At 56.1% G+C, this 26,430-nt stretch overlaps 12 protein-coding genes across 12 annotated transcripts; 6 read left to right on the top strand and 6 right to left on the bottom strand.

Moving 5' to 3' along the window:
- Window positions 1-2,124: 2,124 nt before the first annotated feature.
- Window positions 2,125-3,711, top strand: BU26DRAFT_434387 (uncharacterized protein; the record flags this gene model as incomplete). The annotated part of the gene is made up of 2 exons (XM_033824072.1): window positions 2,125-3,052; window positions 3,104-3,711. 2 exons carry the CDS (start codon window positions 2,125-2,127, stop codon window positions 3,709-3,711), a joined length of 1,536 nt encoding a protein of 511 aa, XP_033679551.1.
- Window positions 3,712-4,165: 454 nt separating this feature from the next.
- Window positions 4,166-5,624, top strand: BU26DRAFT_542540 (short chain dehydrogenase/reductase family protein-like protein; the record flags this gene model as incomplete). The annotated part of the gene is made up of 3 exons (XM_033831654.1): window positions 4,166-4,375; window positions 4,444-4,800; window positions 4,894-5,624. The coding sequence occupies exons 1-3, from the start codon at window positions 4,339-4,341 to the stop codon at window positions 5,622-5,624; spliced, it is 1,125 nt and encodes a 374-aa protein (XP_033679552.1). The 5' UTR covers window positions 4,166-4,338.
- A 266-nt stretch (window positions 5,625-5,890) lies between these two features.
- BU26DRAFT_522371 (uncharacterized protein) lies at window positions 5,891-6,876 on the bottom strand. Its single transcript, XM_033829774.1, has 3 exons — window positions 6,562-6,876; window positions 6,463-6,477; window positions 5,891-6,276 (listed from the first exon to the last, which is right to left on the bottom strand). Exons 1-3 carry the CDS (start codon window positions 6,853-6,855, stop codon window positions 6,220-6,222), a joined length of 366 nt encoding a protein of 121 aa, XP_033679553.1. The 5' UTR covers window positions 6,856-6,876; the 3' UTR covers window positions 5,891-6,219.
- BU26DRAFT_522373 (uncharacterized protein) lies at window positions 6,862-7,317 on the bottom strand (the record flags this gene model as incomplete). The annotated part of the gene is made up of 1 exon (XM_033829775.1): window positions 6,862-7,317. Exon 1 carries the CDS (start codon window positions 7,122-7,124, stop codon window positions 6,864-6,866), a length of 261 nt encoding a protein of 86 aa, XP_033679554.1. The 5' UTR covers window positions 7,125-7,317.
- A 313-nt stretch (window positions 7,318-7,630) lies between these two features.
- BU26DRAFT_81248 (NAD-specific glutamate dehydrogenase) lies at window positions 7,631-11,508 on the bottom strand. The gene is made up of 2 exons (XM_033836363.1): window positions 10,901-11,508; window positions 7,631-10,851 (listed from the first exon to the last, which is right to left on the bottom strand). Exons 1-2 carry the CDS (start codon window positions 11,236-11,238, stop codon window positions 8,121-8,123), a joined length of 3,069 nt encoding a protein of 1,022 aa, XP_033679555.1. The 5' UTR covers window positions 11,239-11,508; the 3' UTR covers window positions 7,631-8,120.
- A 1,159-nt stretch (window positions 11,509-12,667) lies between these two features.
- On the bottom strand, window positions 12,668-14,784 carry BU26DRAFT_80119 (Ppx-GppA-domain-containing protein). Its single transcript, XM_033836358.1, has 2 exons — window positions 14,501-14,784; window positions 12,668-14,346 (listed from the first exon to the last, which is right to left on the bottom strand). The coding sequence occupies exons 1-2, from the start codon at window positions 14,551-14,553 to the stop codon at window positions 12,708-12,710; spliced, it is 1,692 nt and encodes a 563-aa protein (XP_033679556.1). The 5' UTR covers window positions 14,554-14,784; the 3' UTR covers window positions 12,668-12,707.
- Window positions 14,785-14,995: 211 nt separating this feature from the next.
- BU26DRAFT_608128 (Rft-1-domain-containing protein) lies at window positions 14,996-16,776 on the bottom strand. Its single transcript, XM_033835817.1, has one exon. It carries the CDS (start codon window positions 16,657-16,659, stop codon window positions 15,016-15,018), a length of 1,644 nt encoding a protein of 547 aa, XP_033679557.1. The 5' UTR covers window positions 16,660-16,776; the 3' UTR covers window positions 14,996-15,015.
- Window positions 16,777-16,948: 172 nt separating this feature from the next.
- BU26DRAFT_533287 (acyl-CoA N-acyltransferase) lies at window positions 16,949-17,587 on the top strand (the record flags this gene model as incomplete). Its single annotated transcript, XM_033831148.1, has 2 exons — window positions 16,949-17,070; window positions 17,116-17,587. The coding sequence occupies 2 exons, from the start codon at window positions 16,949-16,951 to the stop codon at window positions 17,585-17,587; spliced, it is 594 nt and encodes a 197-aa protein (XP_033679558.1).
- A 1,412-nt stretch (window positions 17,588-18,999) lies between these two features.
- Window positions 19,000-21,132, top strand: BU26DRAFT_568571 (FabD/lysophospholipase-like protein; the record flags this gene model as incomplete). Its single annotated transcript, XM_033833785.1, has 2 exons — window positions 19,000-19,395; window positions 19,465-21,132. The coding sequence occupies 2 exons, from the start codon at window positions 19,000-19,002 to the stop codon at window positions 21,130-21,132; spliced, it is 2,064 nt and encodes a 687-aa protein (XP_033679559.1).
- A 168-nt stretch (window positions 21,133-21,300) lies between these two features.
- On the bottom strand, window positions 21,301-22,470 carry BU26DRAFT_463122 (uncharacterized protein). The gene is made up of 2 exons (XM_033825114.1): window positions 22,399-22,470; window positions 21,301-22,350 (listed from the first exon to the last, which is right to left on the bottom strand). The coding sequence occupies exons 1-2, from the start codon at window positions 22,423-22,425 to the stop codon at window positions 21,487-21,489; spliced, it is 891 nt and encodes a 296-aa protein (XP_033679560.1). The 5' UTR covers window positions 22,426-22,470; the 3' UTR covers window positions 21,301-21,486.
- A 338-nt stretch (window positions 22,471-22,808) lies between these two features.
- Window positions 22,809-24,252, top strand: BU26DRAFT_568573 (S-adenosylmethionine synthetase; the record flags this gene model as incomplete). Its single annotated transcript, XM_033833786.1, has 4 exons — window positions 22,809-22,847; window positions 22,901-22,956; window positions 23,117-24,165; window positions 24,215-24,252. The coding sequence occupies 4 exons, from the start codon at window positions 22,809-22,811 to the stop codon at window positions 24,250-24,252; spliced, it is 1,182 nt and encodes a 393-aa protein (XP_033679561.1).
- Window positions 24,253-24,912: 660 nt separating this feature from the next.
- BU26DRAFT_80862 (uncharacterized protein) lies at window positions 24,913-26,192 on the top strand. The gene is made up of 2 exons (XM_033836362.1): window positions 24,913-25,064; window positions 25,145-26,192. Exon 2 carries the CDS (start codon window positions 25,246-25,248, stop codon window positions 26,098-26,100), a length of 855 nt encoding a protein of 284 aa, XP_033679562.1. The 5' UTR covers window positions 24,913-25,064; window positions 25,145-25,245; the 3' UTR covers window positions 26,101-26,192.
- The last annotated feature ends 238 nt before the right edge of the window (window positions 26,193-26,430 follow it).

Raw genomic sequence — 26,430 nt, forward strand, 5'->3', positions numbered from 1 at the left:
GAGTTGAAGCCGCTGAATATCCTTTCCCCCAGATACCGGCATCAGAAGAGAGCAAGACCCAAGTCGTTGAGAATACCACAACAAGAGAGGAGCCAGAGGAGTTTGATGAGTGGGCTTTACCGTCGAAAAAGAAGGAAAAGAAAGGCAAGAAGGGCAGAGGAAAAGTAGAGGTAGCATTAGAGTCGGAGAAGAGGGAGTGGGGAGATGAATTCCAAGAGAAGTCAGTCGAGGGACTGGGCATTGAGAGAGGTTTTTCAAGGCATGATCAGCCAGAGGACGTGGTTGAAAGGACGCCTATACACGTGTCGCAGGCGGCTATTCCGGAGCCTCGTGCAGACATATACGAGCGTTCTCTTGAAGAGGGAACGCTATCAGAGGTCGGCCGAGATCTGAAGGGTTCGCCTCCGGGCAAGCTCTCAGTCGTCCCTCCTGCCATTGAACACGTCAAGCGACGAGAGCACCCAGTCTCCACCCCGAAGGATCAACCGGACGAGAAGCGCATGCATCTCTGGGAGCCCTCGATTGATGTTCCGACAGCCCCCATCGAATCGGCAACTGTCCCGCAAGTCGCAGAGGGTCGTGCAGCAAGGGATATCGCGGCTCAGCCAACCACCGAGAGATCCACTCTACGTGTTTCCCCGGAGCCAACAATCGCTCGAGGCCACTCTCCTGTTTTCGAACCGACGTGGTCTTTTGGCGGAGTCCGCGATAGCGCTGTACACGTGGCTGACTCGCCAGTTATCCCGAGTGCCCCACAATTCCAGCCAAGCAGCAACACTCGTGACAGCGGTTATCATGATGCAGGGTACACTCCTACCATTCCGCAAGGCCCGAGCGAGCCAGTGGAGGAACACCACGGCAAAGAGAAGCGACGATCGCGTGAGCCAAAGACACCTCGCGGCACTGATCGATCATTTGAGCAGCATGACGATGTGTGGTCGCAAAGCCCATCGCTTCCAGAACTCCCATCTTTTGCCGGGGTCTCTTCGCCGAATGCCATTGACTCTGCTACCAAGGAGCGAACGTCGTATCTATTCAACTCATCGCCCTCGACGCGACAATATGGGGAGTCGCCTTCAGTTACCGCGAAGCCTCGCTCTGACGACATCGCCCCAACGGCTCCGGTTACGCAACACCGACATACCGAAGAGGCCACGCGACATGAGAAAACTCCGCGCTCCGAGTCTCGTAGGGACACCAGCTCGCCGGTGAGGGACATCAAGCGCAAGGAACCTCCCCCCTCAATCTTTGGGGACCCAAGCGAGAAGACGCAGAAATCTGCTATGCTTTCGACGCCCACAGCAAAGCACATGCGCACGCCAAGCAGCCAGCTCGACACCATCAAGGAGAGCAGTCCGGATGAATCGCTTCTGCATAAGAAAGGACGGACCGTATCTGACGTTGGGGCTCCCGACCGCGGTGTCAAGTCTGCTCGACGGAGCGAGAGTCCGAAACCTTTCTCTGAGCGATTGCGGTCGCCTCTTCCGGCCACGCCAACCCCATCCAGCCGCAAGCCCGTCGCGCCAAAGAGAGATACATCGCCAAGAGAGACGCCCCCTCGGGATTCGCCATGGCATCAAGTACACGAGAATGTCGACCGGAGCATGGCCTTGAGCCCTGCGCGCCGGCTGCGCTCTCCTCCAGCTGCGGATCCGACGAAACAGCGCATGGGCGAGCAGCGATCGCCAAGCGTGCTCAGCGACCGCTCTGTGGGACGACTGAGGAGCCCCGACCAGGAACGGCCGCCCAGCGCGGCAAGCAACCGATCCACTCCGTCCCTGCGACGAGTGGACAGCCGCAGGTCAGGTGACCTCAGATCTGCATCAAGGCTTGGCGAGGTCAGTGCGGAGGACGCTAAGAGCGCGACACCCAATCTCGCAGGCATCGCGCTCGCTGCCGGAGCAACCGCAGCCATCGCGGGCATCGCGAGCTCATCAAAGTACGACCCGGTGAAAGACAAAGGCAAGGGTCGCGCCGACATGCCCGATGTCTACGTAAGTTTTCCCTGCGACGCGACGTGTTGTTTGCGACGACTGCTGACATAGTTTGCAGGAGGCATGGGGCGAGGCCCAAGGCTCGCCGATGTCCCCGACACGGCCGCCCAGCGTGCGCAAGCGACAGAGCATGCAGATCATGGACTTGCAGACGCAGCTCGAGCAGCTTGCCGCGCAAAACCGCTCGCTCGAGGAGGCCAGAGCCAAGGCCGAAGAGACTTTGCAGGCGACAAACTATCAGCGCGAAGTCGATTCGCAGGTTGTAACCGAAGCGGTCGATGCACGTGACCGCGAACTGCACCAGAGAGATATCGACATCGGGCAGCTCAGGGACACGCTACAGAACCTGCAGGGAGAGATAGCCAGACTCACCGAACTCAACAATACCCTCAGCGAAGCCAATCGCAACCTTACCAACGATGCGAACCAGCGATATGCGCAGCTCCAAGCGGAAGGCCAGCTCGTTCACGGCCAATGGCAGCAATCGTCAAGAGAGCTCGAGGAGCTGCGAGCCAAGCAGGACCAGATGACAAGAGGCATGGAAGACGCAGTGCGCACTGAGATTGCAATGGCGCTCGATGATCGCACCGCCGAAATCGAACGCCTGAATGCCGAACTGGCAAGCGCGCGAGAGCAAATCAAGACTCTGCAGAAGCAGATACTAACTTCTAAGCAACCCAACGAGAGTTTCCTCACCGTTCGCGATGAGGACTACTTCGACAGCGCATGCCAACAGCTTTGCCAGCATGTTCAGCAATGGGTGCTGCGCTTCTCAAAGTTCTCAGATACTCGAGCTTGTCGCTTGTCATCTGAGATTGCTGCCGATACGAGACTGGATTCTGCGACGCGGCAAAAGATTGACACCCGTCTCGACAATGCTATTCTAGATGGCTCCGATGTGGATATGCTTCTCGCAGACCGCGTGAAGCGAAGAGACGTTTTCATGTCTGTGGTTATGACCATGATCTGGGAGTATGTCTTTACGAGATATCTCTTCGGTATGGACCGAGAGCAGCGACAGAAGCTCAAGTCGCTGGAGAAGACCTTGTCGGAAGTTGGTAGGTTATCGAACTCACCCGTCACCCTTTCTCCAGCTAACCCACCATCAGGTCCGACACGCGCTGTCGCGCAGTGGCGCGCGATCACACTCACCCTTCTCTCGAAGCGAGAAGCATTTATCCAGCAACGCGCGCAAGACACCGAAGCCGTTGTCCACGAAATCTACAGCACTTTGGCCACCCTTCTTCCTCCGCCTTCCCATCTCCAACGCCAAATTCAAGAATCGCTGCGCAACGTAATGCGCCTCGCCGTCGAGCTTTCCATCGAGATGCGCACACAGCGCGCAGAATACATCATGCTTCCTCCTCTGCAACCGGAGTACGACACCAATGGCGACCTCATCGCCAAAGTAACCTTCAACGCGTCCCTCATGAACGAGCGCTCTGGAGAAACCACATCCAACGACGAACTTGAAGCGAGGGGCGCCATAGTCAAGATCGTTCTGTTCCCGCTAGTGGTGAAGAAGGGCGATGACTTTGGAGAGGGTGAGGACGAGATTGTGGTCTGTCCTGCACAAGTCCTGGTCGCTAGACCAAGCAACAAGAAAGTGGTGAGGGTAATGAGTGGCGCTATGAGCGTCGATTCAAGGCAGCGGAGTGTGGCGAGCCTTGCGCCCGAGAGTTCGGTCATGGATTTGAGCGGAAGTAATGTGATATAGAATAGGCTTCGCATGGCGATGGATCTGGTTTGGCTTGGGGAGTCGGATGGAGGTTGCTTGATTTTTGGCGTCTCGGTCGGGATACCTAACGAATCTCCTTGATTTGTTTCTTTTGTTTCTTTTGACTTTTGGTTTCGGAGCACCTATTTGGCGGGCATTGTAATGTTATACCTAGAGTGTAGGATAGGAAAGTATTCCATTAGGTACATGCATACTCGTTCTGAGATTGATATGAAATGATGTGGGCCTCCCAAGCTTACTGCCTGCTTTTACTGCCGTCCGACCATCCCTTCAACGGATAGGAAGCAGGTCTTTGTGAAGATAAAGCTATGATGTCGCTCGAATTCCATCTGGACACTTCCAGGACGATGGTACGGCGCACGTGCTTGGCGCGTCCCCCCAATCCCTCGGTTGAGGGTCTCCGCTGCGGGAGCCCCGCATCTTCTTTAGCCCCCAGCAGCACGCCGCGCCAGGGCCAAAGAGCTCGCCCAAGCGACCAGACTACCGTTAAAGGGGTCCGCGATGCGACATTTCATCTGACGTGAGACGGGAGCCGTATAACTTGCACCCATTTTCCCTTTACCTCTACGTTGCACAAGTACCACCTGCCTCAAGCAAACAGCCGCAATGCCGATCAGAAGCGAGTGGAAGCTCGCGCGGGAAGGTATGAAGCTCCACCGCCACCACCACTACTCCTCGAACGCCGATGCACTGAACTAAACTAAATCACAGGCGTAACCGGCGACACCCTCGGCCGGGCACTCAAATACACGGCCTTCAACCCCGCGCTGACCCTCCCGCTCGTCCTGCTCGCGCGCTACACAGCAAAGGGCAACCTGCTCGCCGCCGAGCACGCAACCGCATTCAAGCACCTCAAGACGCTGCTTGCGCTGGGCGCGCTGAGCGCCGTGAGCGGCTGGCTCGACGACAGGGTGCTGAACAACTGGAGCGCCGATGCGTATGACTGGAGCAAGGAGATTGTGGTGGTGACGGGCGGCAGCGATGGCATTGGAAAGATCGTGGTGCAGTTGCTCGCCGAGAGGGGGGTCAAGGTTGCGGTGCTGGATGTGCAGGAGCTGGCGTTTGAGGGTAGGACTGGCCCGCCGTTCCAATTGCTCGTTTAATGCTTTGTGGTGTCCAGAGATATCAGACGTCAAAGACAGTACAACTGACAATGCACAGCACCCCCAACCGTCACCTACTTCCACTGCGACCTCGCCTCACACGCCTCCATCGCCGCCGCCGCAACCGCGATCCGCTCCTCCCTCGGCGCCCCCACCGTCCTGATCAACAACGCCGGCTGCGCGCGCGGCAAAACCATCCTCGCAGCCTCCGAGTCCGACATCCGCCTCACCTTCAACGTCAACACGCTCTCGCACTACTTCCTAACGCAGCAATTCCTGCCCGCCATGCTGGCCGCGAACCACGGCATGATCGTCACCGTCGCCTCGCTAGCGGCCTACGTCAGCGCGCCCAGCATGGTCGACTACGCGGCGAGCAAGGCGGCCGCGCTCGCCTTCCACGAGGGGCTTTCCGCGGAGCTGGCGAGTATCTACAAGGCGAACCGGATCCGCACGGTGATCATGTGCCAGGGGTACACGCGGACGGCGCTGTTCGAGGGGTTCGACAGCGCGGTGCTGCATGCGGAGACGGTGGCGGAGGAGATTGTCAAGGCGGTGCTGCGGGGGAAGAGCGCGCATCTTGTGGCGCCGGAGACGGGGTGGGTTATGGCGCCCAAGATACGCGGGTGGCCGCTGTGGATGCAGTATGGGATGCGGAAGAGGCTGGATAATTTGATGCGGGGGTGGAGGGGGCGGCAGGTTGTGCAGCCGAGTGAAAGTGAGACCGGGGGGAAGGGAAAGGAGAGTGTGGAGGGGAGTACGGTGCTTGTGGAGGGGGAGGGGGGGCAGTAGGGTGATGGGGGTTTGGGGAAGGGGTAGCAGACGGTGTGGATATCAATTTGGCAGATGCAGGTGTTGTATTCCAGGGTTTGCTTGAGCGACAGTGGCGCTTCTAGGAGCGGCTATACTGTTTAACGGCTCAGAATTTCTTACTTACTGTTCGATGAGCGTTCGATGCTTCTTAGGCCGGCGCAGGACTACGATTCGTTATTATCCCAACCGAATTCAATCTGTTCAGGAGCATAGAGTGACATGTCACAGCCGCATCAGCATCAGCATCAAGGCAGAGGAAGTCTCTTCTAATTATGCCCAAGGCAACCATTCATAGCAAAGCCAGCAAGCTCCGGGTATCGTACAGTCCCAGTTTCCATGAACCCATTCCGTCCCCTGGGAAACCCCGCGCCGCATACCCAACAGCGAAGTGTAAACAACCGTATCATGAGGAGCCTATCATAACCAGGATAATATATATCGTGAGTGAGAGAGGGGGAAAGGGAAGAGAAGCGCCTAGACATATCAAGCCTTGTGGGCCCGGAATAAGGCGCGCATAACTTCGGGGGAAAGGTGGTGCTGTTCGAAAAGGCGCGCCGCGGAGGCGGAGACGCGTCTATGCCTTCTTCGTCTTGGGGGCAGCGACCTTCTTCGTGGTAGTGCTCTTCTCCTTCTGTTCGCGTGGGGGCACTCATTAGCCAAGGTCCTAGGTCTCCGAGGGAGGGGGGAGGATGCGTAAGACCCGAGGACATTGTCGTAGATGCGCTCAATAGATATCGAACCACGTAGGGACATCATGACGAGTGTGCTCCGGCGGGGCACGCCTCGAGCTGTGCTGTGCGGACGACGCGCTACGTACCTTGGTTCCAGCAGCCTGTTGATATGACGCGTCAGTGTGTGCTCTACATCCGCCGGACCCCAACACAACATCGCGAAATGAACAGCCGGATACACGTACCTTCTTCTCCGGCTTCGCCTCGACCTTTGCCTTCGCCTTCTCGACTTTGCCCTCGACCTTATCCTTCGCCTTCGTGGCGGGTGCCTTCTCCTTCTTGACCGTCTTGAGCTTCGGGGTTGCGGTCTTCTTCGTAGCCGGCGCCTTCTTGTCCACGCGTCCGCTGGCTACTTTCTTGTCGCGCGGCTTGCTCGTGTTAGCCGTGGTGGTGCGCTTCTTGGTGGGTGCGACAGCTTCGACAGCGTTCTCGATCTTGGCGGGCAGGTTGCCGGTTTTCGTGCGGGTTGTGGCAACCATTGTGGCGGCTAAGGGTAGGTGGTGTGGGGACGCGTGAGAGAAAAGGTGGAAGGAGGTGGTGGTGTCGTGGAAGAGGGACGTTGAAGGGCTGAAGGTGAAAGCATTAGCGCTGGGAGTCGGTCGGGCAGCGCGGAGGATGCGTGGAATGCGACGCGTATAACAGTAGAATCTTCAGAAAACGGCGATGACAGTAAAACGAGAAGCGGCGATCGCGATAGAAGCAGAGCAGAAGGTTGAAATGCAGCGCGCGCGCGAAGCGCTCCAGGCATAGCTCCGTGCGGAGTCGACGTGGACGCTCGTCACGCGCCTCAACAACTCAGTTCAAAACAGACGGAAGCAACGCGGACAATATCGTAGAAAAAGTATACTATACCTTTCTGTGGAAGTAGGCGACTCAGATGAAGCTTGAACGGCAGGTTTAGGACGTGTGGTGCGCGAAAGCGACAGAACGATGTGTTGTTGTTTTGGTGGTTGAGGAGGGACGGAAGCGCGAGAGAGGGGAAGAGATCATATGCACCTTCGCTTGGTGTTTCACACCTCGACAACAACACAGGCGAAGTCCGGCCAATGGTCGTATTACGTGCATGCGGCGAAGGTGTCTTTGCTTTTCTGGGTATTACTTTATTCTTCGGAGCCTGGGGCCTTGAAGGGTGCTCTCGTCTTCTCGGTCAGTCGCTGAAACGCGACATGAAGCCAACATTGCGACTTCTACCCGCTTGCCTTACCCAAGGCCAGGACCTTGTAGCTGAGGGCTCGCAATTGGTGTTCAAATGCGCGCCATCATGCGAGGCCACACCACTTGGGAGAATAAATTGGTTGGTTTGCATCTATCTGCGCCGTCGACATGAAAAGCCGCCCAGCCTGCTCTCACCCGCATCAGGATCCGGGGTGCCCGCTATTCTTAGATGCGGTCCCAAAGGCAGGCATAACCGCCGTAAGGCATGTTGAAGGCTGTTGGGCCCTTCCTTCGTGTGTGAACAGCTGTACTTTTGTCGAACTTTTGAACTCCTGCCAAACGCCGAAATAGCCCCACAAACCGTTCGTAGTCTGAACTTCCGAGCCACGCCCTGTGGGATGAAGGATCACAACTGCATCAACTGAGATTCGTTCATGCCTTAGCCCTCGCCATGCGCTTGCTCATGAAGTCGAAGAACGCGAACTGGCTTGCAGAAATGCCGTACGTGTAAATAAAGCGACTAGCAAGATAGCTCCCGAAGATCGCGCGTAGATAGTTGTCAGGCACCTAGACTAGTTAGCAGCGACTCCTATATTGAGATGATATAACTTACTCTCTCCATAATCTTGTCCAGGCCAATCTGTTCGAGCAGCAGGCTAGGCAAGGCCTCGCTCAACGTGGACCTCCTGAAGCCAATGTTGTCCCACAGATCTGTGTTCTGCAACTCTTCTTGCATCTTAGTGATTGCAATGCTCAGCGTATCACTCAACGTGCTCCGAGGCTCGCCAGTTGTTTGGTGTTCCCTCCAGATAGCCTCAAATTCAAGTCTGGCGTTGTTCTGGATGATCGACTGCACCTGCTTGACGTACTTGTTGTAGAACTCTGGGGCAGTTCCGTCTTCTCGAATGCACATGTGCTCAATGAAGCCCGCGTCGTCGAAGGAGAGGGACGCAAGGACTTCTAGAGAAGAAGATGTGACACCTCCCTTGTTGGCAGAAGCATCCTTATACAAGATGCAGCCAGCCTTCTCCAAGCGAAGCTTAGCATCTTGGGTGATGAAGAGATTGGCGCCCTCGACGATGTACGGGATCACCGACTTGCCGTCAACGATGAGCTTGCTGGCAGTAGTGAGATCGATCGACTCAGGCCGACCGCCGCAGGGCACGAAGGTATCATAGTGATGTCCGCCACGAAGGTGGAAGGTGTTGCGGAAGGTCGTACCGTTGTAGACCAATTCGCCACTCGGGAGCCTGACGTTGTTCTCGTCCACGAGTACGCGGTAACCTTCCGGCGAGAGTTTCGATGTGTCGAACTTGTTGATCATCACTCTGGCCTTGGCTAGCCGAATGAGCTCGTCGTGGTTGATACCCTGGGGGTCAACGAGGACCCCTGAGCCATCTACGATAGCGATGTACTTCTCGTTGCTGAGCAGGATCTCATTCGAGCCAAGGTCGCCATCAGGGCCACCCGTCTGCAGCTTCTTGACCTTGCTGGGGTCAAGGTTCAACTTGCGGTAGATACCCTTGACAAATTCGCGAACGGACAAGGTTGTCATGCCATATCGGTCGTGTGGGATGCCCCCCAGCCTGGGACTCTTGCCTGTGAAGAACGACTTCCACCATGGTGCTCCGCGGCCTCTGGCATGCTCAGTCGCCCAGTCCACGAGGTCAGCAGTGTTCTCGTCAGGACCCATAAACAGGATTTCTTCTTTCCCGTACAGATCTACGATCGGGTCCTTGATTCCCGGACTGCTGGGCGGGAGCAGGAGGTCGAGGATACTGTCAATATACTTCTCGAACGCCACCCTGGCCTTATCCTGGTGACGGTAATCAAGCAGGACAACGCCCTTTGATCCACCTTCGGGAATGTCCTTGTTCTTGCGCTGCTGAGTGTTGGCAAGATTGTAGTTCTCGTCGAACAGTGATCGCGCATTGATGGCATAGGCTTCCTGGCTCCTCGATTTCACAATGCGAATACCGCCACGAGCGATGTCCCGGAAGCGGAGGTGGAATCCGCGGAATTCGGAACTGATCACGAGGAACATGCCGTACAAGGGCTGAGGGTATTCAGACGGAGGTAGGAAGTTCGGGTTCATTCGGAAGCTCAAGGCGACCTTCGTCGGGGTATAGAAATTGGTCTTGAGGACGCAGCTATTGAAGATGCGGAACGAGCTCATCACCATCTGATGGTGGTCGTTGACGACGGTCTTGTTGACGGTATCATTCAGTTCCTCATCGCTGAGAACCTTGTCAACCTGAAGACGGAGGAAACTCAGGGTTGGAAGGAAGTCATCCTGCTCTCCCCTCGTTTGGACATAGTGTGTGTTCGCAAAGTTGAGATACAGGCTGTGGATCAGATCGGGGTACGAGTTTATGATCTCGAGTATGTAATCCGCGGTGAATGTCTCCGTGCGCAGCCTGCGCTTCAGCTTGGACAGAAGCTCTGCGTGTGCGCTGTTCTCGGGGTCGAGTAGAGCGGCCAAAGCGTTATACTCGTTCCCAAGACGATTGAGGAAGTGCGAGACGAAGACCCAGACGCAGTGCGCGTAGATAGTCTCCTGAAGGCTTAGACGGCCCGAGGCAAAGTGGGCCTGGAACTTGTTCTGTGGAATGCAGTACAACAGGGAAATCTCCTTGATGATCTGATGAATAGAGGCTTCAATGGGCGGGTGCTTAGAGCCCGCTGCTCCCGGGATTTGCTTGAGGTACAGAGACATTGCTGTGTACCCGTTGGAGAATTGTTCCACATATTTGCGCGACGTGGTCAAACCGTAGTAGTGGTAGAGGTCACTCAAGGCACTGAACAGCCCCATGGCGGATCCCTGTTTGTACGCTACGACCAGACGCTTGTCGCGCGAGCCTTCGATATCGAAGTACTCAATGACCGGGCCCGTCCGTTCCACAGCGACTTCCAGAGCTTCCTGGTAAATGCGCTTCGTGTTCTTCGTCGCCTTCTGGAGGAAGCGCTTGTCTCCAACTTTCTCGATGTTGGTTTCGGTCGCGCCAGGCTTTGGGTCCGCGAAGTCACACTCGTATACGAAGTAGCATCGCAGTTGCTGCTCTTCGCTTCCCGGCAGAGGACTAGCAGAGCGGAAGCTCTCCACGCGGTAGCCGAGGGCGCCTTTCGATCCATTCAGGTACTTCTCGTCAATGCGCTGCTCGTATTGCGGTCCTTGTACCACAGAAATGCCAGGCTTGCTAGTATCAATGTACACGGCATGGTCCGTAGCCTCCTTGTCCAGCCGGATCTCCAGGCGCTTATCGTCGCGGGCGTACGCTGCCACCTTGGCGGCATAGAGGGAGTGGATGTGGTTCACAATCCTGGCGCGTGTTAGTTCTCCAGCCATTGGCTCATGTTGACAAGACCTACGCCTCAACTGTCTCGGTGGCAAAGTACATGTCGTCAATGCCCAGCTCATTGTAGAACCACGTCGTCTCGGATTCGACGAAATCGGGAGGAATGAATCCCTTGTCCTCGACGCCATCCATGACAGCCTCCATCTGCTTCTCCTTGCCCTCAAACTTGGGGGCCACATATCCAGATCCTCCAGAGCCCTCCTGCGGGATGACGCGCGGTGTTGCATGGCCGGAGCCGGGAACACTCAAATGCGTCGGCAAGGGCGAGGGACGACGGTCGGGCGTCCGAATGACGGGATCGAGCAGTTTGCTGTGGACCGGAAGGGCTCCATTGACTGGCGTGGAAGACATGTCGTATGATCTCAGAATGTGCGGGTAGTTCGGCTTTGGTCGGCTCGAAGCGGGTGGGGGAAGGCTGTGAGAGCAATTGAGACTCTACGGGGTTTTCTTTGCTCGGTATAGGGATCTAGAGGGGTGGAATGACCTCGGGCAGGTGGGCGTTTAAAGCGCGGGGACGGAGAAGGTACGGAGGAGGGGTATGTCACTGGCCAGTAGGCCAAGAACTTGGACTTGGTGAGCGAGCGGAGGGGCCTGGCAGCTGAATTAGAGAATTGCAAGCCTGGAGGGGGTCAATGGCAGTAAAACGCTCTCGGCGACTATTATATGAGGCTCCCCGGCACATGTGCCTCCTCCTGTAAGGCACGCCTTTTTTAGAATATGACGCAGCTAGCTCACCTTAGCAGGGAAGTCCACCGAGGCGGGACAATGAAGGCCGGCGAGGTCTGGTGCAGGATAAGGCACTGGCTCGCAATTGGCCCTGTTCCACCGCTTTTTGGCGAGTGCTGACCGTCGCCCTTCAGCACAGCTCTGGGATCCAGCGCCGCTCAGATGCCTGGGCCGGTGTGACGCCACAATCGGAGGTTCAGGTGAAACGGTGGCACGGTGGCACGGTGGCACGAAGATAAGAGCGGGCCAGAGATAAGGCAGAGCGAGAACGAAGGGATGGCGGCGGCGGCGTCATTTTATAGCCGCTGAGAGGCAGCGCGTACCTGACGACGCGACCCGCTGGAAGCCGAGCGCGCAGTTTCCCCAGACGAATGGCGAGCCGCTAGCGCCATGCAGCCCATCGTGAAGGCTTGGGACTTCACGTAATAATTAACGGCCCGCCAAGCGAATGACCTGGAAAACTCCAGGAAGCACGCCCGTCCAGCGCAGACTTTTCGCAGAATGACCCAAGGCCAGCGTCAGATTGCTAATGCTCCTGCAGCCGGCGACGACCGGTGATTGCGCAATCCGCTGATTCGTGGTCGCCTGCGCTGGGAGGAGCCGCCAGCTCAACCCTCTCCTCACCGTGCGACCGCTCCTCCGCAGTTCACGATCCTTGGCGCTTCCAGAGGCCAGACGTCGCCGCTTACCGTACGTGTCCTTTCAGCAGTGGATGCCGGGCCCACGTGCGCAGTGCCCGACGAGAATAGCCCACCATAGTCCGGGCGAGCAGAGTCATTCAGCAGGTCACGATGCAACGGCGCGGGACCGTAGCGAGCTTCCGCTGCGGCAACAATGGACCTTGCAGGTCACGATGTCTGCCCCTGAATGCCACAGTGCTTGTGCGGCGTGCGAGCACTGGAATGCATTGCGTACGCTCATTTCGGGGCTCACGAACCTCGCCACTCTGGACGCCATGAAAGAGCAAACCCTCCATTCCAGTCGTCATGGGTTACAGCAAACCGACAGAGATTGAGACGAGGAGTATGCATTCATTCTCAAGAGCGAGAAGAGACGCTAAGTCCCAGCGCTCTACGGGATCTCACCCCTCGTCTTCAATCACTACCTCGATAGTCTTTCCCGTTCACAGTCAACATAACTTTATACCCCGTTCCGCCCACCCAATGTTTCTTCTTGCCCGCTTTCTCTACCTTTCTCAACGCGTTATCGAGTCTCTCATCAAGTTCGTCGATCGCCTGCGCGAAGGCGAAGTCGATGCACAGCTTTTCGATTCCTTTCCCTGTCATCGTCCAGCCGACTTTTACCTTCAGCCTCTCCTCTCTGACCACTCCAGCCGGATACACGCTGGCTACCACGGAAGCGACGCGTCCTAGATACATGCACCACCATGCTAAGCCGTCCGGAAGCAGCTGGATCATCCGCTGGTAGAAGTCCTGCTCGGTAGGACTGATGGAGTCGAAGCCGCCGTATCGTTCGCAGAGCAGAATCGCTAGAAGAGCACGTTGCTCATGGCTAATCCCATGGGCAGCTGCGAAGAAGCCTGTCGTGGTACTTCTGAGCGCTGCGCCAGCACAAAGATCTTTTGGGAAAGCAGCGTGGACGTAGAGCGCCTGCACGAAGGCCGTAACCAGCGCGGCATGGAACAGCATCCTCCGATGCGCAGAGGGTGGCGGCTCGACTGCTGTCTTCAGGAGGTCAACCAGCTCTCGCACCGACTCCCTCGCATACGGCTTCGTCGCTACAACGAGCGGATCCTCTCTCCTGTGTCCTGCATCCATCTCGGCAAAGTGCATTCCCTCCCTTACACCACCCTGGCAAAAATAGACGTTCGTGATACTCGGCAGGGCTTGCGCTAAGCAGTCGACCAGGAATGCTACCGCGGGGACCTGGCTCGCGCGCCGCTGCGATACGCGGAAGATATCTGGTGTGTCCTCGTTTTTGACAGCTGCCTGTACCGCGTGTGTATCGTGGAACACGTCCCTCGTAACGCGGAACCCATTTATTATCGGTATCGGGTATGGCTGTATGCTGTGTTCTGACATTAGAACAAAGCCCCATCCGCGGAAGCCACCGCCTGATAGGTACAACGACAGACCCTCTTCTCGGTGGAGAAGCTCTTTGGGGACGCCGATCTGCTTTACCGCGGCTTTTAGGTCATTTACCACCTCTTTCTCGACTGTACTGAATCCGTGACTTCCCGGCGGGCCTGCGGGCTCTATCCGCTTGATCACAGCGGCAGCACCGTAGGGTAAGCTGACACTCCCCCCTTCGTACATTTTCACCTCGCCATCATCCCCAGTCATCACCCATGTGATCTGGGTGCTCCCACCCCCTAAGTCCATGACCAGCCCCCTGACCTCCCCGTAACTGCTTGCGACCCCATACGCCCCCACCCTGCCTTCTACCTCCTTTGGCAGCAACTGCGCCTTCCATCCCGTCTTTTCCTCAATCTGCCTCCTAAAGTCTTCGGAGTTGACAGCTTTACGCGTAGCCTCGGTGGCCACGACGCGGATCTGGTGGTCTGGTACGCCAAAATCGCGGCATGTGGATTTAAACCGCAATAGGGAGTTGAGGACCTTCACGATGGTGGATGCAGGAATGGGGCTGGGCGTGGTAGATGATGGCGTGTACTGCGCGTCGTAGAGGGATATTGCTGCGCGGGAGAGATAGACTGTGGGGAGGATCCGGGCTGATTGAGGCGAGAGGTCGGTGATGGAGAAGCGGATGCCGTTACTGAGGATTGAGTCAGTCCCGTTTTGAGTAGGTAGTACGTACTGTAGGCTGAAGTCCTTCACGGCGTCACGCATAGTCCATCTGGCGCTGCAACGCCTACTGAAGCCAGCCACGACCATTTTTCACGAGAACAAAATAGAACACTCAATCATACCTTCCCATATCCACCAACCCATGATAACACTGCGCCTTCTCTCGGTCTGCCATATTCGTCGCCGCCCAGACTTTTCGACGGCTGTTCCGATCCGTCGTTCAGTTCGGAATCCGCTCGGAAGCAATGCGCAAACACCCAAGAGTGAGCACCCCGATGGCGCGATAAGTCGTGCTTACACCGTTCAACGGTTTGCCCCGTAAAGGAAGGATGGCCAATTTCTCTTACCCCCTCGCAACTGCCACGATGGGGTTTCTGTTACCCTGCAATTACCTAAAATCGCGCTTTTTGTGAGAGGGAATCGGGAGAGAGGGTAAGCTGCATGACGTTGGGCAGCTAGCTGCGGGCGAGAAAACTTGGACGCTAGTAGTGGGTTGAGTGTCCAATCAGCGGTATGGGAGTTCTTCACGAGACTATTCGATGCCCCGGCTAGATTGCTGCGTGGCTAGTGAGGTCACTTAGACCCTTTTTCTGGGCGCGAAATGTTTGCTGAGGAAGGAAGGGGTGTTTGTATTCTTCTATCTTTCGACTCTCGGCTGCGCGACTGGTCGCGACGGACGCAGCATTTGATAGCAGGATTTGAGGAAATTCCTCTCCCAGATGAAAACGTGGACGATGAAGACTGCAACCACTGCTCCAATGCTGACCAGCTCTCCCAGCACGCCATGTTTCGCCAGATACTCCTCCGCTGGCCGCACCTTCAGCAGGTATGGGATGAAGGGTGCCGATGCTAGTGTCGTGACGGATGGCAACGTCTCCCAAACACTGAACTCCAGTCCTCTCCTCTTGAAGAAACCCTTGATAAACCAGGTATTCCATGTTATCCTCAGTCCCATATTCACCGTATTGGCCGCTACAACTCCACTGCCGCCCCAGCCTAGCTGCCCGATGAAGAACCACGCGCTGCCGGCAAAGAAAGCAAAGAAGACGCCCATGCAGATGGATTGCGTGTACAGCTCCTTGTTTGTAGCTACGGCGGCCACGAAGGCTTCGGTCACCCCGTTGATGGCGAGGAAGGGGATGTAGTAGCAGTACGTGGACAGGACTTCTGAGGCGGATGTTGCGGACCATTTCCTACCGGCTACGATGGAGAGGAGGAGCGGCGCGAGAGTTGGGCCAAAGGTGACGGCGAAGAGGGATATGATGGAGTAGAGCCGGAGAATAGTCGTAAGGATCTTGGAGGCTTGCCCTAGGCTCTGCTTCTGGTTCTTGACATCCTCTTCCGTCGTATTTGCGGCTTGGAGGTCCGAGAGAGGTCTGCTGTCGGCGCAGAGCTTGGCGAAGAGATTCCGGCTGCTCTCTTCGATAGGCTGGAAGAGCATTCGCGCGATGAGGCCACCATAGTTGGATGCGAGGGCATAGGCACCTTGATCTGCGAGAGAGGCAAGGCTCGTGACGAGGAGGGAGTCCCCTTGGGTCAAGACGTACTTCAGAGTGGATTGGACGGTCAGAGAGGCTGTGAGACGGAGCAGAGGTGCTGAGAAATGATTGAGGATGACTGGCGTCTCTCTTGTCGATGGAATCTGCTTCAGCAGGAGCGAGAAGTGTCCCGCTTTGGTCACTGGCCACATCTTGTACGTATACACGATTAGAAGTGCGAAAGCGTACGCCAGCTGACCAATTGCAAACGGCAGGACTCCGATGTCGACGCCATATTTGCTTGCCAAAATTGCAGACCCGCACGTCCCAAAGCAGCGTAGCAGGGTCGCAGTACTTTCAGCTGAAGCGCGTATCTTGTACAGCAACTTCTGCTGCACGGCTGAAAAAGCAGGCTCCGTCAGAAGCTCGACAAACGTAGCTAGACAGTACAAGCTCAGGGCATCAACGAAATAGGGGACATCGGGGGTCTCTGACGAAAGCCATAAAAGGGCCAGACCGTAAATCAAAGGTACGCCGAAAAAGACCCCAAGATAGGAAAGATTGACGACAGCCTGGGTGCCATGAGCCTGCCGCTGCAGCGCGACTCGCAGGCTCTCTCGTGCAAAGTAAAGCACAGAAATAGAAAAGAGCTCCAGCTGGGCTGAAACACCCAGCAATTCCGGCGACAAGAACCTCAACAAGACCTGGTTGACGGCGAAAGTGAGCGCTCGCGAGCCGACTTGCAGGAGGATAAGAAAAGTGGCACCTTTGGCCGATGCGGAAAGAATAGAATTCGAGGACATGACAGGCGGTGAGTTTCAGCCCGCAGCGAAGCGGCCTATCGAGGAGGACTTTATCCAAGAGCTGTTTAAGCAGGCATGGCGTTACGGGGGGCGGCGGGTGAGTTTGCGCGGTTGAGGAGAGCCCTGGAGCTGTGGTGCGAGGTGGAGGGTCGGTGTCTGGATGAGGCTAGCCGGTTTCCTCGAGCAAGGATCACCAGCAGGAGGCTTGCGATACGTCCTGACTCTTAAACCAGCCGTTCACACCGCAACATGGCCGCTCACTCCTTTGCATTTCTGAGAGCCGGCGAGGATGGTGGTTGTCGATCCGAAGATTACGGCTAGGACGGAGCGGCTGCTCATTCGGCCGCTGGTGATGGAGGACGCGGAAGACATTGTGCTCATGCGGCGCCATCCGGAGGTCATGAAGCATACGTGAGTGCTCTGAACATCTTAATTGCATGTCTGACTTGTCAATAGGCCGCTCCTACCCTCCTCCGATGTCGACAAGTCAAGAGACTGGATCCAAGGCTGCCACGACCGCGCCAATTGCTGGAACTTCGTCGTCGAGCTTCTGCCCCCTGAAACCGAGAATCCTCGCACCCGACCGCGCGTTATTGGTCTTATTGGAGCCGTGCGTGCTCCAGAGGTGGGATACATGTTCAACAACGACTATTGGGGAGCTGGCTATGCGACTGAAGCCCTCCGCGCATTCATGCCGCTCTTCTTCGACCACTTTAGTGGAGGAGAGCAGGAAAGGTTCGAATACGCGGAAGCACTTACGGATCCGGAGCTGGTTGCGAGCCAGAACGTACTCCAGAAAGCGGGCTTCCAGCTGCATGAGCGTAGAGAGAAAGACTTCGAAAATCCCGTGCTTGGTTGGAGGGACACATTGGTATACCGAATGTACCGCTCGGATGCTAGCTGTGGTACCTCTGTTGAGGTGCCGTAGGGCACGCTCTATACACGGGCAGTCGACACCAAACAAGCAACAGCTTCGAAGGGCAGCGACGCGCGGCAATCGGGCGTCAAGTGATGCCGGATTCCGAAGGCGCTTGCGCCGCTCGTGTGGCTCAAGGGCTGCGCACGTTTGGGACGATCCGTTATCGACCGCTTCAAGTTCTTTCGAATTGCTGCCTATACCAGTAAGAGTCACCCAATGCAGGTACCATCCGCCTTGACCCTTCTTTCTCGCTTTCCGGCTTCCGCCCTTTTGCATGTCATGCGTCATTGTGGCCTTCGATACACCAAACAGGCGTTCCTTGGATCTTCGGTTCCAGTATTGCTCATCTGACCCTTCCATGTCTCAAAACAGCGGAGGACGTCAAGCCGGGCTTTCCGAAGCTTCTTGGCCGCAATGCCTGCCCATCACTCCCGCCCAATATCTCCGCTCAAACAGTTCGAATGCTTACTAGAGAATATTCTATCTCGCTCGGTTATCTTCTCCATCTTACCGTCGATCCTCCGCTCTTATTACCACGTGGTCACTTGAGCCTCATTGCGCGAGGGCTTGTGGAGGCTTACATCAGCTCCAGGCTGAAATCCGCTGACCTCCATCTTCAAACACACCGAAGGCGCAGCAGCCTCGCCCTATCCTATTGGCCAGCATAAACAACATTACAGCCCCCATTTCCCTCTGCGTATGTTACGTTCCGTGCATCTCTTCCGCAGGGCGCTTGGTGTGGTGTATGTCGTTTCTAATTTGGCGCTGGGAAGTACTGTGCCTCCATCGTAGTGCAGAGCGTTACCTGAAGCGTTGGTTCAGGCGACCCAAAAGAAGGCGCCTAGTCTGCCTTTGGCGTCGATCCTGGCGGGGTGCATACACACCATCATTGTGTAAACGCGAGAGTGGCGCTGGCCATGTATAGGTTTATGATGCGATATAAGGCCAACTGACCTGTGCGTCTTCTCGAGGGCAGAACCCTAACTCCCCTGAGTACACTACGCTACACACTACGTCACCTTGTACAACCTCGTCTCCGCCTAACTAGGCAACATCTCTTTCTTTCTTCACAGAGTGGCTTGTACCCCTCTGATTCATCAAAAGGCCCCATTGCCTTCCACACCGCCACTGTCACCACGCCTTTACCACGGTACGACATCCCAGTATCGTTACACTTGCGGGAGGCCTTCAGGAGCATTTATACCGCAGGAAGCAGCCCTGCACACAACGACTTGACAACAAACAGTTCGCCTGACGTTTCAAGCCAAGGTACCCACCCGTTTGCTACTCTCTGGGTTACGACCGAGGACGACGATCATTTTGCAAAGACCCTGGGATCTGCCGCTGGCCAAAAGGATTAGCCTAGCTACGCAACGCCCCTCGCATTCGCGAGACTTGGTGATACGTGGATAGCAGCCGCCATGGAGCTTTCAAACACCGAAACTAACCCGCACGCGCCGTTGCGCCTACTATCCCTCGATGGCGGAGGCGTGCGGGGACTATCTTCGCTGATGGTCCTCGACGATCTCATGGAGAACATTGCACAAGAAGAGAAGAGACTGGGAAGACGGCGGCCAAATGACACTACTCCCCTCAAGCCATGTGACTACTTTGACCTGATTGGCGGCACGAGCACGGGTGGCATCATCGCCATCTTGCTCTCGCGGCTGAGGCTTGACTGCAAGCAGTGCATCGGAATATACACAAAGTTAGCGGAGCAGATCTTCAAGCACGATAAGTCCATCAAGTTGTTCGGAACCAAAGTTCCCACTGGGTCAACGAGGTTCTCAGGTGTGGTTCTTGAGAGGGCTATCAAGGTATGTACATCCTCTGAAGGCCTTCGGGCTCGATTTTCTAAAGGCAGAACAATGGCTAACTTCTCGTAGTCAGCCATCACCGAGCTCGGGTACAGCGAAGATGAACTCATGTGGGACGACTCCCTCTTCGAAGAGCTCCCAGAGACCGACCTCCCCCGCGATAGCATATGGTCCGATGCCGCACCAGCGCCAGAAGTTCTCACCGAGAGCCCAGTGGCAACGCTCAAGGGAGCGGAAGGCGCACTACCAAAGAGCAACGGATCAGCAGCACCAAGCAGCAACATCGCCGACGAGCAGCGGCCAGCACCACACAAGGACGACCCCTTCGCCGACCCTAAGCCAGCTAGGAGAGATACTTGGAAACTCCATCCCCGACTGAGCGTCCACAAGAAGAAGAATGCAAGAGGCTGCCGCGGGTTTGTGCTCACTTCTCTCAAGAACGCGCTAGGACTACCCAGAATCCTATCAACCTATGACCCCAACGACCGGACGACTCGCATCTGGGAAGCTCTTCGCGCAACCTCAGCAGCGCCAACTTTCTTTGAGGAAATGCAGTTCGGAACCCCTAAAGTTACGTATCTCGACGGCGGCGTGGGCTTCAACAACCCCTGCGCAGAAGTCGACTACGCAGCGAAAGCGCTCTGGGAAGGCCGCTCCATTGGCGTCATAGTGTCAGTCGGCACTGGTCTCCAGTCCATTCCGTCCGTCCGCAAAATGGCGTCGTGGCTGCCCTTTGGTCTTGGGACTGACATCTCACTGGCCTCTGCTCTCGCGGGGATGGCAACCAGCACTGCGCGCGTCGACAACGAGATGAAGCGCATGTACTACAACACATCTACAAAGTATTACCGCTTCGACGTGGACCGCGGCCTCGCGAACGTCAGCCTCGAGCAGTGGATGAAGGAAGATGAAATGGCAGCGCTCACAGAGCAATACATGCGTGATGCAAAGCAACTGCGCACAGCCCGCCAATTCGGCGAGATCATGGCGAAACTCTCCGCTCTCCCACCGAAATTCGAAATCGGTGCCACACACTTCCGCGTCGGCATAGATGGCCGGGGGCTATTGGATCAATCCTTCCAGCTCGTGCAAGTCGACTTCAAGACCGGAATGCCTTTGGGTGTCGTCTCACACCTGGAAGACCTACCACGCATGAGCCAATTCCGCACCTCCTCGCCGTCCGGCGAAGGCGGCCTAGCCGTCGACGAGTCCGGCAAGCTGAAGAAAATCTACCCAGTTGCAGAGGATCTAGACCACGACGGACGCCGCGAAGAAGCAGCTGTGTACCAGTGCATGCGCGCAGACAACATCTGTCTGCGCACGATCAAAACCGGCATACCGCAAGGTCGGTACCGCGTTCAATTCATCGCCTCGTTTCAAAACAGCAAGTACACGCCGCCACACGACCTCGTGTTCTCAGTCGGCAAGCCGTTCGACAAGGAAACCTTCGCACAGCGGTTCGTCGATGTGAAGATCACGCCCGACTTTGTTCCGTGCCTCCTGCACCCTGACGCTGTGCGCGTACGCGTAGGGAAGAATCGGTATGCGGAGCACAAGGGGAAAGGGTGGCTTGAGATCCAAGGGGATGTTGAAGTGAGCGTGGGGCTGGATGGCGCGCTCGGCTTTATTGTGAGTAAGAAGTACGAGGAGGATGTTTTTGTGGATGGGTGGAGTTTTGGGGGCGTGAGACTAGAGCCCATTTTTGCGAAGGCGGGAGAGACGAGGACGAAGAGCTAGATTTGAGTGGGGAAGGCGTGGTCCGAGAGAGCGGATGTTAGCATTCGGAAGGCGCTCATGGAACGTGAAACTGCTGGATGTTAATACTCCGGCATGGGATACCCAAATTTGGTCTTTCGAGAGGTTGGATTGACGTTGGGCGAGCGGCGTCTGTACCAATATTAGATTACTAATTGCTGTCATAATAGTTATGGTTCCGTTTGATTCATATGGTATTTTCTCTCATTACCTAGAGTGGGTATCATGATGCCTTCTTCTGTGGTGGATTCCAATAGCGGCCACTCGAAAAACGCCCACAAATGCAACAAGCACCAGCCTTACCCAAAACTCCGCAAATGCAACGCATGATGCTCTCTATCCCTCCATGACTGACTCCAGATACTCGTCTTTCGGCTCCTTGGGCTCTTGGGCCTCATGGAACTGAATCGCGTCGTCGATGTAGCTCAGCACTGCGCCAACGCTGTCCTCGTCCTGCACGTCTAGCTTGAGGAAAGAAACCATGCTGAAGTCGTCGATGAGCTGCGCTACTGCCTTGTTAAGCTTGTGGAAGGATGATCCGCTCATGAGGCTCTTTGTCGACGCTGGATCTTCGTATCCTTTCTTTTCCTCTTCTTCATCTTCTTTCCTCCTTGACGGGTCGTCGTCTAGCAGTTCCACGTCGGCGTTGACGAATCGCTTCAGATCCCGCTTCGCAACCTGTCCTTTTATAAGATCCATTTTACTCAGTATGTTGACGTGCGGCATCTCCAGCATCATCATAGCGCTCATCGCGGACAGCGTCCCGGAGAAGAACTTCGGCCGGTCGATGACGAAGGTAGCCTCGAGCAGGTATGCGGCGCACATGTTGATGTTCAGCGACCCGCGCATGAGCGTTCGCACAAGGTCTGGGAGGATCGGAACGTGGGTATACAGCTCGATCTGCCCGGGCATATCGAAGATGATCAGGTACTCGTCGGTGACTTCTTCCAGCGGATCGGTCAGGAAGTCGAGATTCTCCATCAGGAACTCGAAGCAGTATATCAGGCCGCCATTCGGGCCCAGGCTCATCTCTTCCATGACATCTTCGAGGCTTATCAGGTCCTTGATGTCGAGATCGGGCTCGAAGGAGAAGTCTTCGGCGGCGGGGTCGAGGTTGACGTAGAAGCATGGGCGCTTGTTGCTCTGGAGGTGCTGGATGAGGGCGGTGCAGAAGGTGGACTTGCCAGCCCCGGCAGGTCCCTGAGCACATTAGCCATCAGTCCACGGGAAGGCGGCATTTATCCGCACCATAACCAGCGTCCCGAACTTGCTCATGGCGGCCGCTGCGATGCGTCGGTGTTGAGAACTTTTCGGAGCAGGCTGCGGCGCGACGTTTTCTGCCCCGTCGGGGTCGGGCGGTGAAGCCCACGGTGGGGACGCGCGCTGATTGGCTGTTCGGAAGGCGGTGAATTGCGTGCTAGCCGCCTGCGACGTCGGGGCGCTCATTGCGGGCGACCGTGAGGCCTGTTTTTTCGGCAATTCGCGCTTGCCCTGAAAGGACTCCTAAAACTCTCCGCTTTATAACCGGCTCCGTCTGCTCCCCTCCAAAGTCTCCATCGCACTCCGCCTCCCCCTCCTTCCTTCTATTACCTCACCACTCCTCCCACGCGGTCGAAAGTCCTAAACTACACTCTTGACACCCGTCTCCTCTCGCAACAATGACTGCCACCAACGGTATCAACCCCAGCTACACCAAGGTACATTGCGAAATGCCCAATGCGACCCCGCCTTGATTCTTATTACTGTTCAGGGAACCTTCCTCTTCACATCCGAGTCGGTCGGTGAGGGACACCCGGACAAGATTTGGTAAGTTCCCCGCATGCTCCTCTATATCCCACGACCTGCAGCGTCGAAAATTTGCACAATGGTCCCAGCACCGCGGGTATTCGTATCCGGGGAGCGATTTCTCACAGCCAGAGTCGCAAATACAGGTATCCCGAAGATTTTTGCTAACCTCCGCCCTCAGCGATCAAGTCTCCGACGCCATCCTCGATGCCTGCCTCAGGGAGGACCCGCTCTCCAAGGTCGCTTGTGAGACGGCCGCTAAGACTGGCATGATCATGGTCTTTGGCGAGATCACCACCAAGGCCCACCTCGACTACCAGAAGATCATCCGCAATGCCATCAAAGACATCGGCTATGACCACTCCGAGAAGGGCTTCGACTACAAGACCTGCAACGTCCTTGTCGCCATCGAGCAGCAGTCGCCCGATATTGCCCAGGGTCTTCATTACGATGAGGCCATGGAGAAGCTTGGTGCCGGTGATCAGGGCATCATGTTCGGATATGCCACTGACGAGACTCCGGAGCTGCTGCCCTTGACCATCCTGCTGTCGCACAAGCTCAACCACGCCATGAAGGAGGCCCGCAACGACGGCAGCCTCCCGTGGCTGCGCCCCGACACCAAGACCCAGGTCACGGTCGAGTATGCCCACGATGGTGGCGCTGTTGTACCTCTCCGCGTAGATACCGTCGTCGTCTCGGCCCAGCACAGCGAGGATATCTCCACCGAGGAGCTCCGAAAGGAGATAAAGGAGAAGATCATCAAGAAGGTTATTCCGGCCAAGTACCTGGATGACAGGACCGTCTACCACATCCAGCCATCCGGTCTCTTCATCATCGGTGGTCCCCAGGGTGATGCCGGCCTCACCGGCCGCAAGATCATTGTTGATACCTATGGAGGGTGGGGAGCCCACGGCGGAGGTGCTTTCTCCGGCAAGGACTACTCCAAGGTTGACCGCTCCGCTGCCTACCTTGCGCGCTGGATCGCCAAGTCGCTCGTTAACGCCGGGCTGGCCCGTCGCGCCCTCGTTCAGCTGTCCTACGCCATTGGCGTAGCTGAGCCCCTTTCGCTTTTCGTTGAGACCTACGGCACCTCTAACAAGACCTCCGAAGAGCTCGTCGAAATCATCAAGAAGAACTTCGACTTGCGCCCGGGTGTCATCGTCAAGGAGCTGAACCTCACGAACCCCATCTACTGCCAGACGGCCAAGAACGGCCACTTCACCAACCAGGGTACGTCATGTGAAATCCAATCATTGAACGCAACCGCTAACCGGTACAGACTTCACTTGGGAAAAGCCCAAGACGCTGAAGTTCTAATTGTATGATTATGTTTAATGCATGCGTGGATTGAATCAACTTCATCCGCGAGGTCAAGATTTCACGATGATATGAATGCATATCCTTGCGGGACAAAAGTCTTTCAACAAGTTCGGCGTCGGGAAGGGATACCCCTTTATACTTCATGTCTTTCAAGAGCTTTTCTGCATTCATCTGCTGGAAAGGCTTTTCCCGAGTCATTGCAACATAGACACATGTGCTTCGCGACGAGCACAATTTTCGAAGATTCAACATTGGACCTCGACGTACGTGCTCTTTGAGCGCTTGGGTTATGGTGGTAGTATAGCGGTGGATGGGGGTTCAGGAGAATAGCAGTCCTCGTCCTGGTCGTGTATAATGCCACGATCTGGATGGGGTAATCTATTGTTCGCCTCGCTGCGCTCATTCCAGCGCAAGCAAGTGACTGTGCCACATGGAGACGGCCTAAGCTGGAGAACTCTTAAGGTCCATAACGAGGTCCGCAGCTTGACTCCTCGACCCGGAAGTAAACTGCGGAAATACCCCGCACAGCCACCCACTTACAGGGGTCCTCAGCCTTTCCCGCGGCAGACTGAGACCTCAGGCGCCCAATGACCTGTATTCCGAGATCCAAGACCCACATCTAACACTTCAACCTGTTCGACGATAATGCCTTCTCAGTCCTCAGGACTCAAATTCTGAAGCTTTTGCGAAGTTTTCAAAGCTTGAGCGCGTGATACCACCGAAGAGGCGAAGCACATGCCACTACTTTGCCCACGTCATCGACCATCATCGAAAGCAACGCCACAGCGTCTTGATCGGCAAGTACCCAGGTAAGGCGCAGCTCATGTCTTAAATACCAACGTCGCAATAACCGTAGCTCGGCTTCCTGAAACCTTACACTTCGCAGCAGTCTCGCGTCGCCTTTGTTCCGTCAGGAAATATCATCTTTCGACTGCGCTCCACATTCACGTTCCACAAAAGAGTCGACGTTCTCTCACGAGAGAGTCTACCATGTCTACAACATATCCACCGGACACCGCCCCTCCTTCGTATGAAGCCGCCACAGGTTCCGCTTCAACACCAACACGCGTATCTACGGACGGACCTGCCGAACAAACCGCCCGCAATGGAATACCACCGGAACGGCGTCGCTCTATGGAAGACGAGAACCGCCCGCTGCCTCCTGGCTGGATCCGACAATTTGACCCTGTAGAGGGGCACCAGTTTTTCGTGGATACAAAGGCGAATCCCCCGCGATCTATATGGGTCCATCCGTACGATGACCCGGAGTACTTGTCGACGTTGTCGCCCCAGGAGAGAAAACTGCATGCTCGAATGCACAGAAGCATGACTCTCGAAGACCTCACTGCGGAGAGCTCCGACGACGAGACAGGAGACCACCATCCCCGCCGCAAAGCCGCCGCTGGATCCAGCAACGACCCTCAGCCAACCGGCATCCACAAGTTCACTCGGAAAATGAAAGACAAGCTCACGGGTACCACGCACGAACAGCGCGCCACTCACCGCATCCAGCGCGAGGAGCAAGAACGTCGCGCTTACATCGCGCACTTGCGGGCTCGCCAGGCCATGGTACGCGCTCTAGAAACTGGACAGCCGCAGTTCCTGTGCAAAGATGCTCAGGGACGCGACGTGTACATCGAGCCGCCAAGCGGGCCCGCAATCCCACGGGGCGCGTATGGGTACAATCCGTATGCCCAGGGCCCGTATGCGGATCCCAACGCGCGGTTTGTAAGGCCGATGGGGCCATACGGCCGGCCGTATGGTCGTGGCTATGGCGGTGGTTTGGGGGCTCCAGTCGCGGCCGGGTTTCTGGGTGGTGCGGTGTTGGGCGGTCTCTTGTTCTAGGCTATGTACAAGCGATTGAACGGTGAAGGGAATCCACCGGAGAATGGACTCAGTGAGAGATGAGTGATGGGACGACGGGGAGCCATGAAGATAGGTTGGGGTTGAGCAAGGGATAAGGACAAACAGAGTGTAGTAAGCATTTCCTTGGTTTATTCAGCGCAGATACCATTAGCTTTACTTCCTTCATGTACAGTAGCTAATCAAGAACTTTCTTATGCACTTCTCCTCGAACGTATTCTTCCAGGCTGGCAGCTTGATATTATCACGTGGACAATAGCTGCTCGAAAGGGGAAAGGGCAGTGACAAGCGAGGCACTAACCGGCATATTAG

This window comes from Trematosphaeria pertusa, assembly GCF_010094035.1.
Source record: "Trematosphaeria pertusa strain CBS 122368 unplaced genomic scaffold BU26scaffold_14, whole genome shotgun sequence".
Lineage (NCBI taxonomy): Eukaryota > Fungi > Ascomycota > Dothideomycetes > Pleosporales > Trematosphaeriaceae > Trematosphaeria > Trematosphaeria pertusa.

Bases quoted from the DNA above. Each gene is read 5' to 3' on its own strand.
- BU26DRAFT_522371 (XM_033829774.1), bottom strand. From the start codon at position 6,855: ATGGTTGCCACAACCCGCACGAAAACCGGCAACCTGCCCGCCAAGATC.
- BU26DRAFT_81248 (XM_033836363.1), bottom strand. From the start codon at position 11,238: ATGTCTTCCACGCCAGTCAATGGAGCCCTTCCGGTCCACAGCAAACTG. The intron at 10,852-10,900 runs GTAGGTCTTGTC...AACACGCGCCAG, and splicing joins GCCACCGAGACAGTTGAGGC to GATTGTGAACCACATCCACT.
- BU26DRAFT_80119 (XM_033836358.1), bottom strand. From the start codon at position 14,553: ATGGCAGACCGAGAGAAGGCGCAGTGTTATCATGGGTTGGTGGATATG. The intron at 14,347-14,500 runs GTATGATTGAGT...CTCAATCCTCAG, and splicing joins GGGTTGGTGGATATGGGAAG to TAACGGCATCCGCTTCTCCA.
- BU26DRAFT_608128 (XM_033835817.1), bottom strand. From the start codon at position 16,659: ATGTCCTCGAATTCTATTCTTTCCGCATCGGCCAAAGGTGCCACTTTT.
- BU26DRAFT_463122 (XM_033825114.1), bottom strand. From the start codon at position 22,425: ATGAGCAAGTTCGGGACGCTGGTTATG. The intron at 22,351-22,398 runs GTGCGGATAAAT...TAATGTGCTCAG, and splicing joins AGTTCGGGACGCTGGTTATG to GGACCTGCCGGGGCTGGCAA.
- BU26DRAFT_80862 (XM_033836362.1), top strand. From the start codon at position 25,246: ATGTCTACAACATATCCACCGGACACCGCCCCTCCTTCGTATGAAGCC.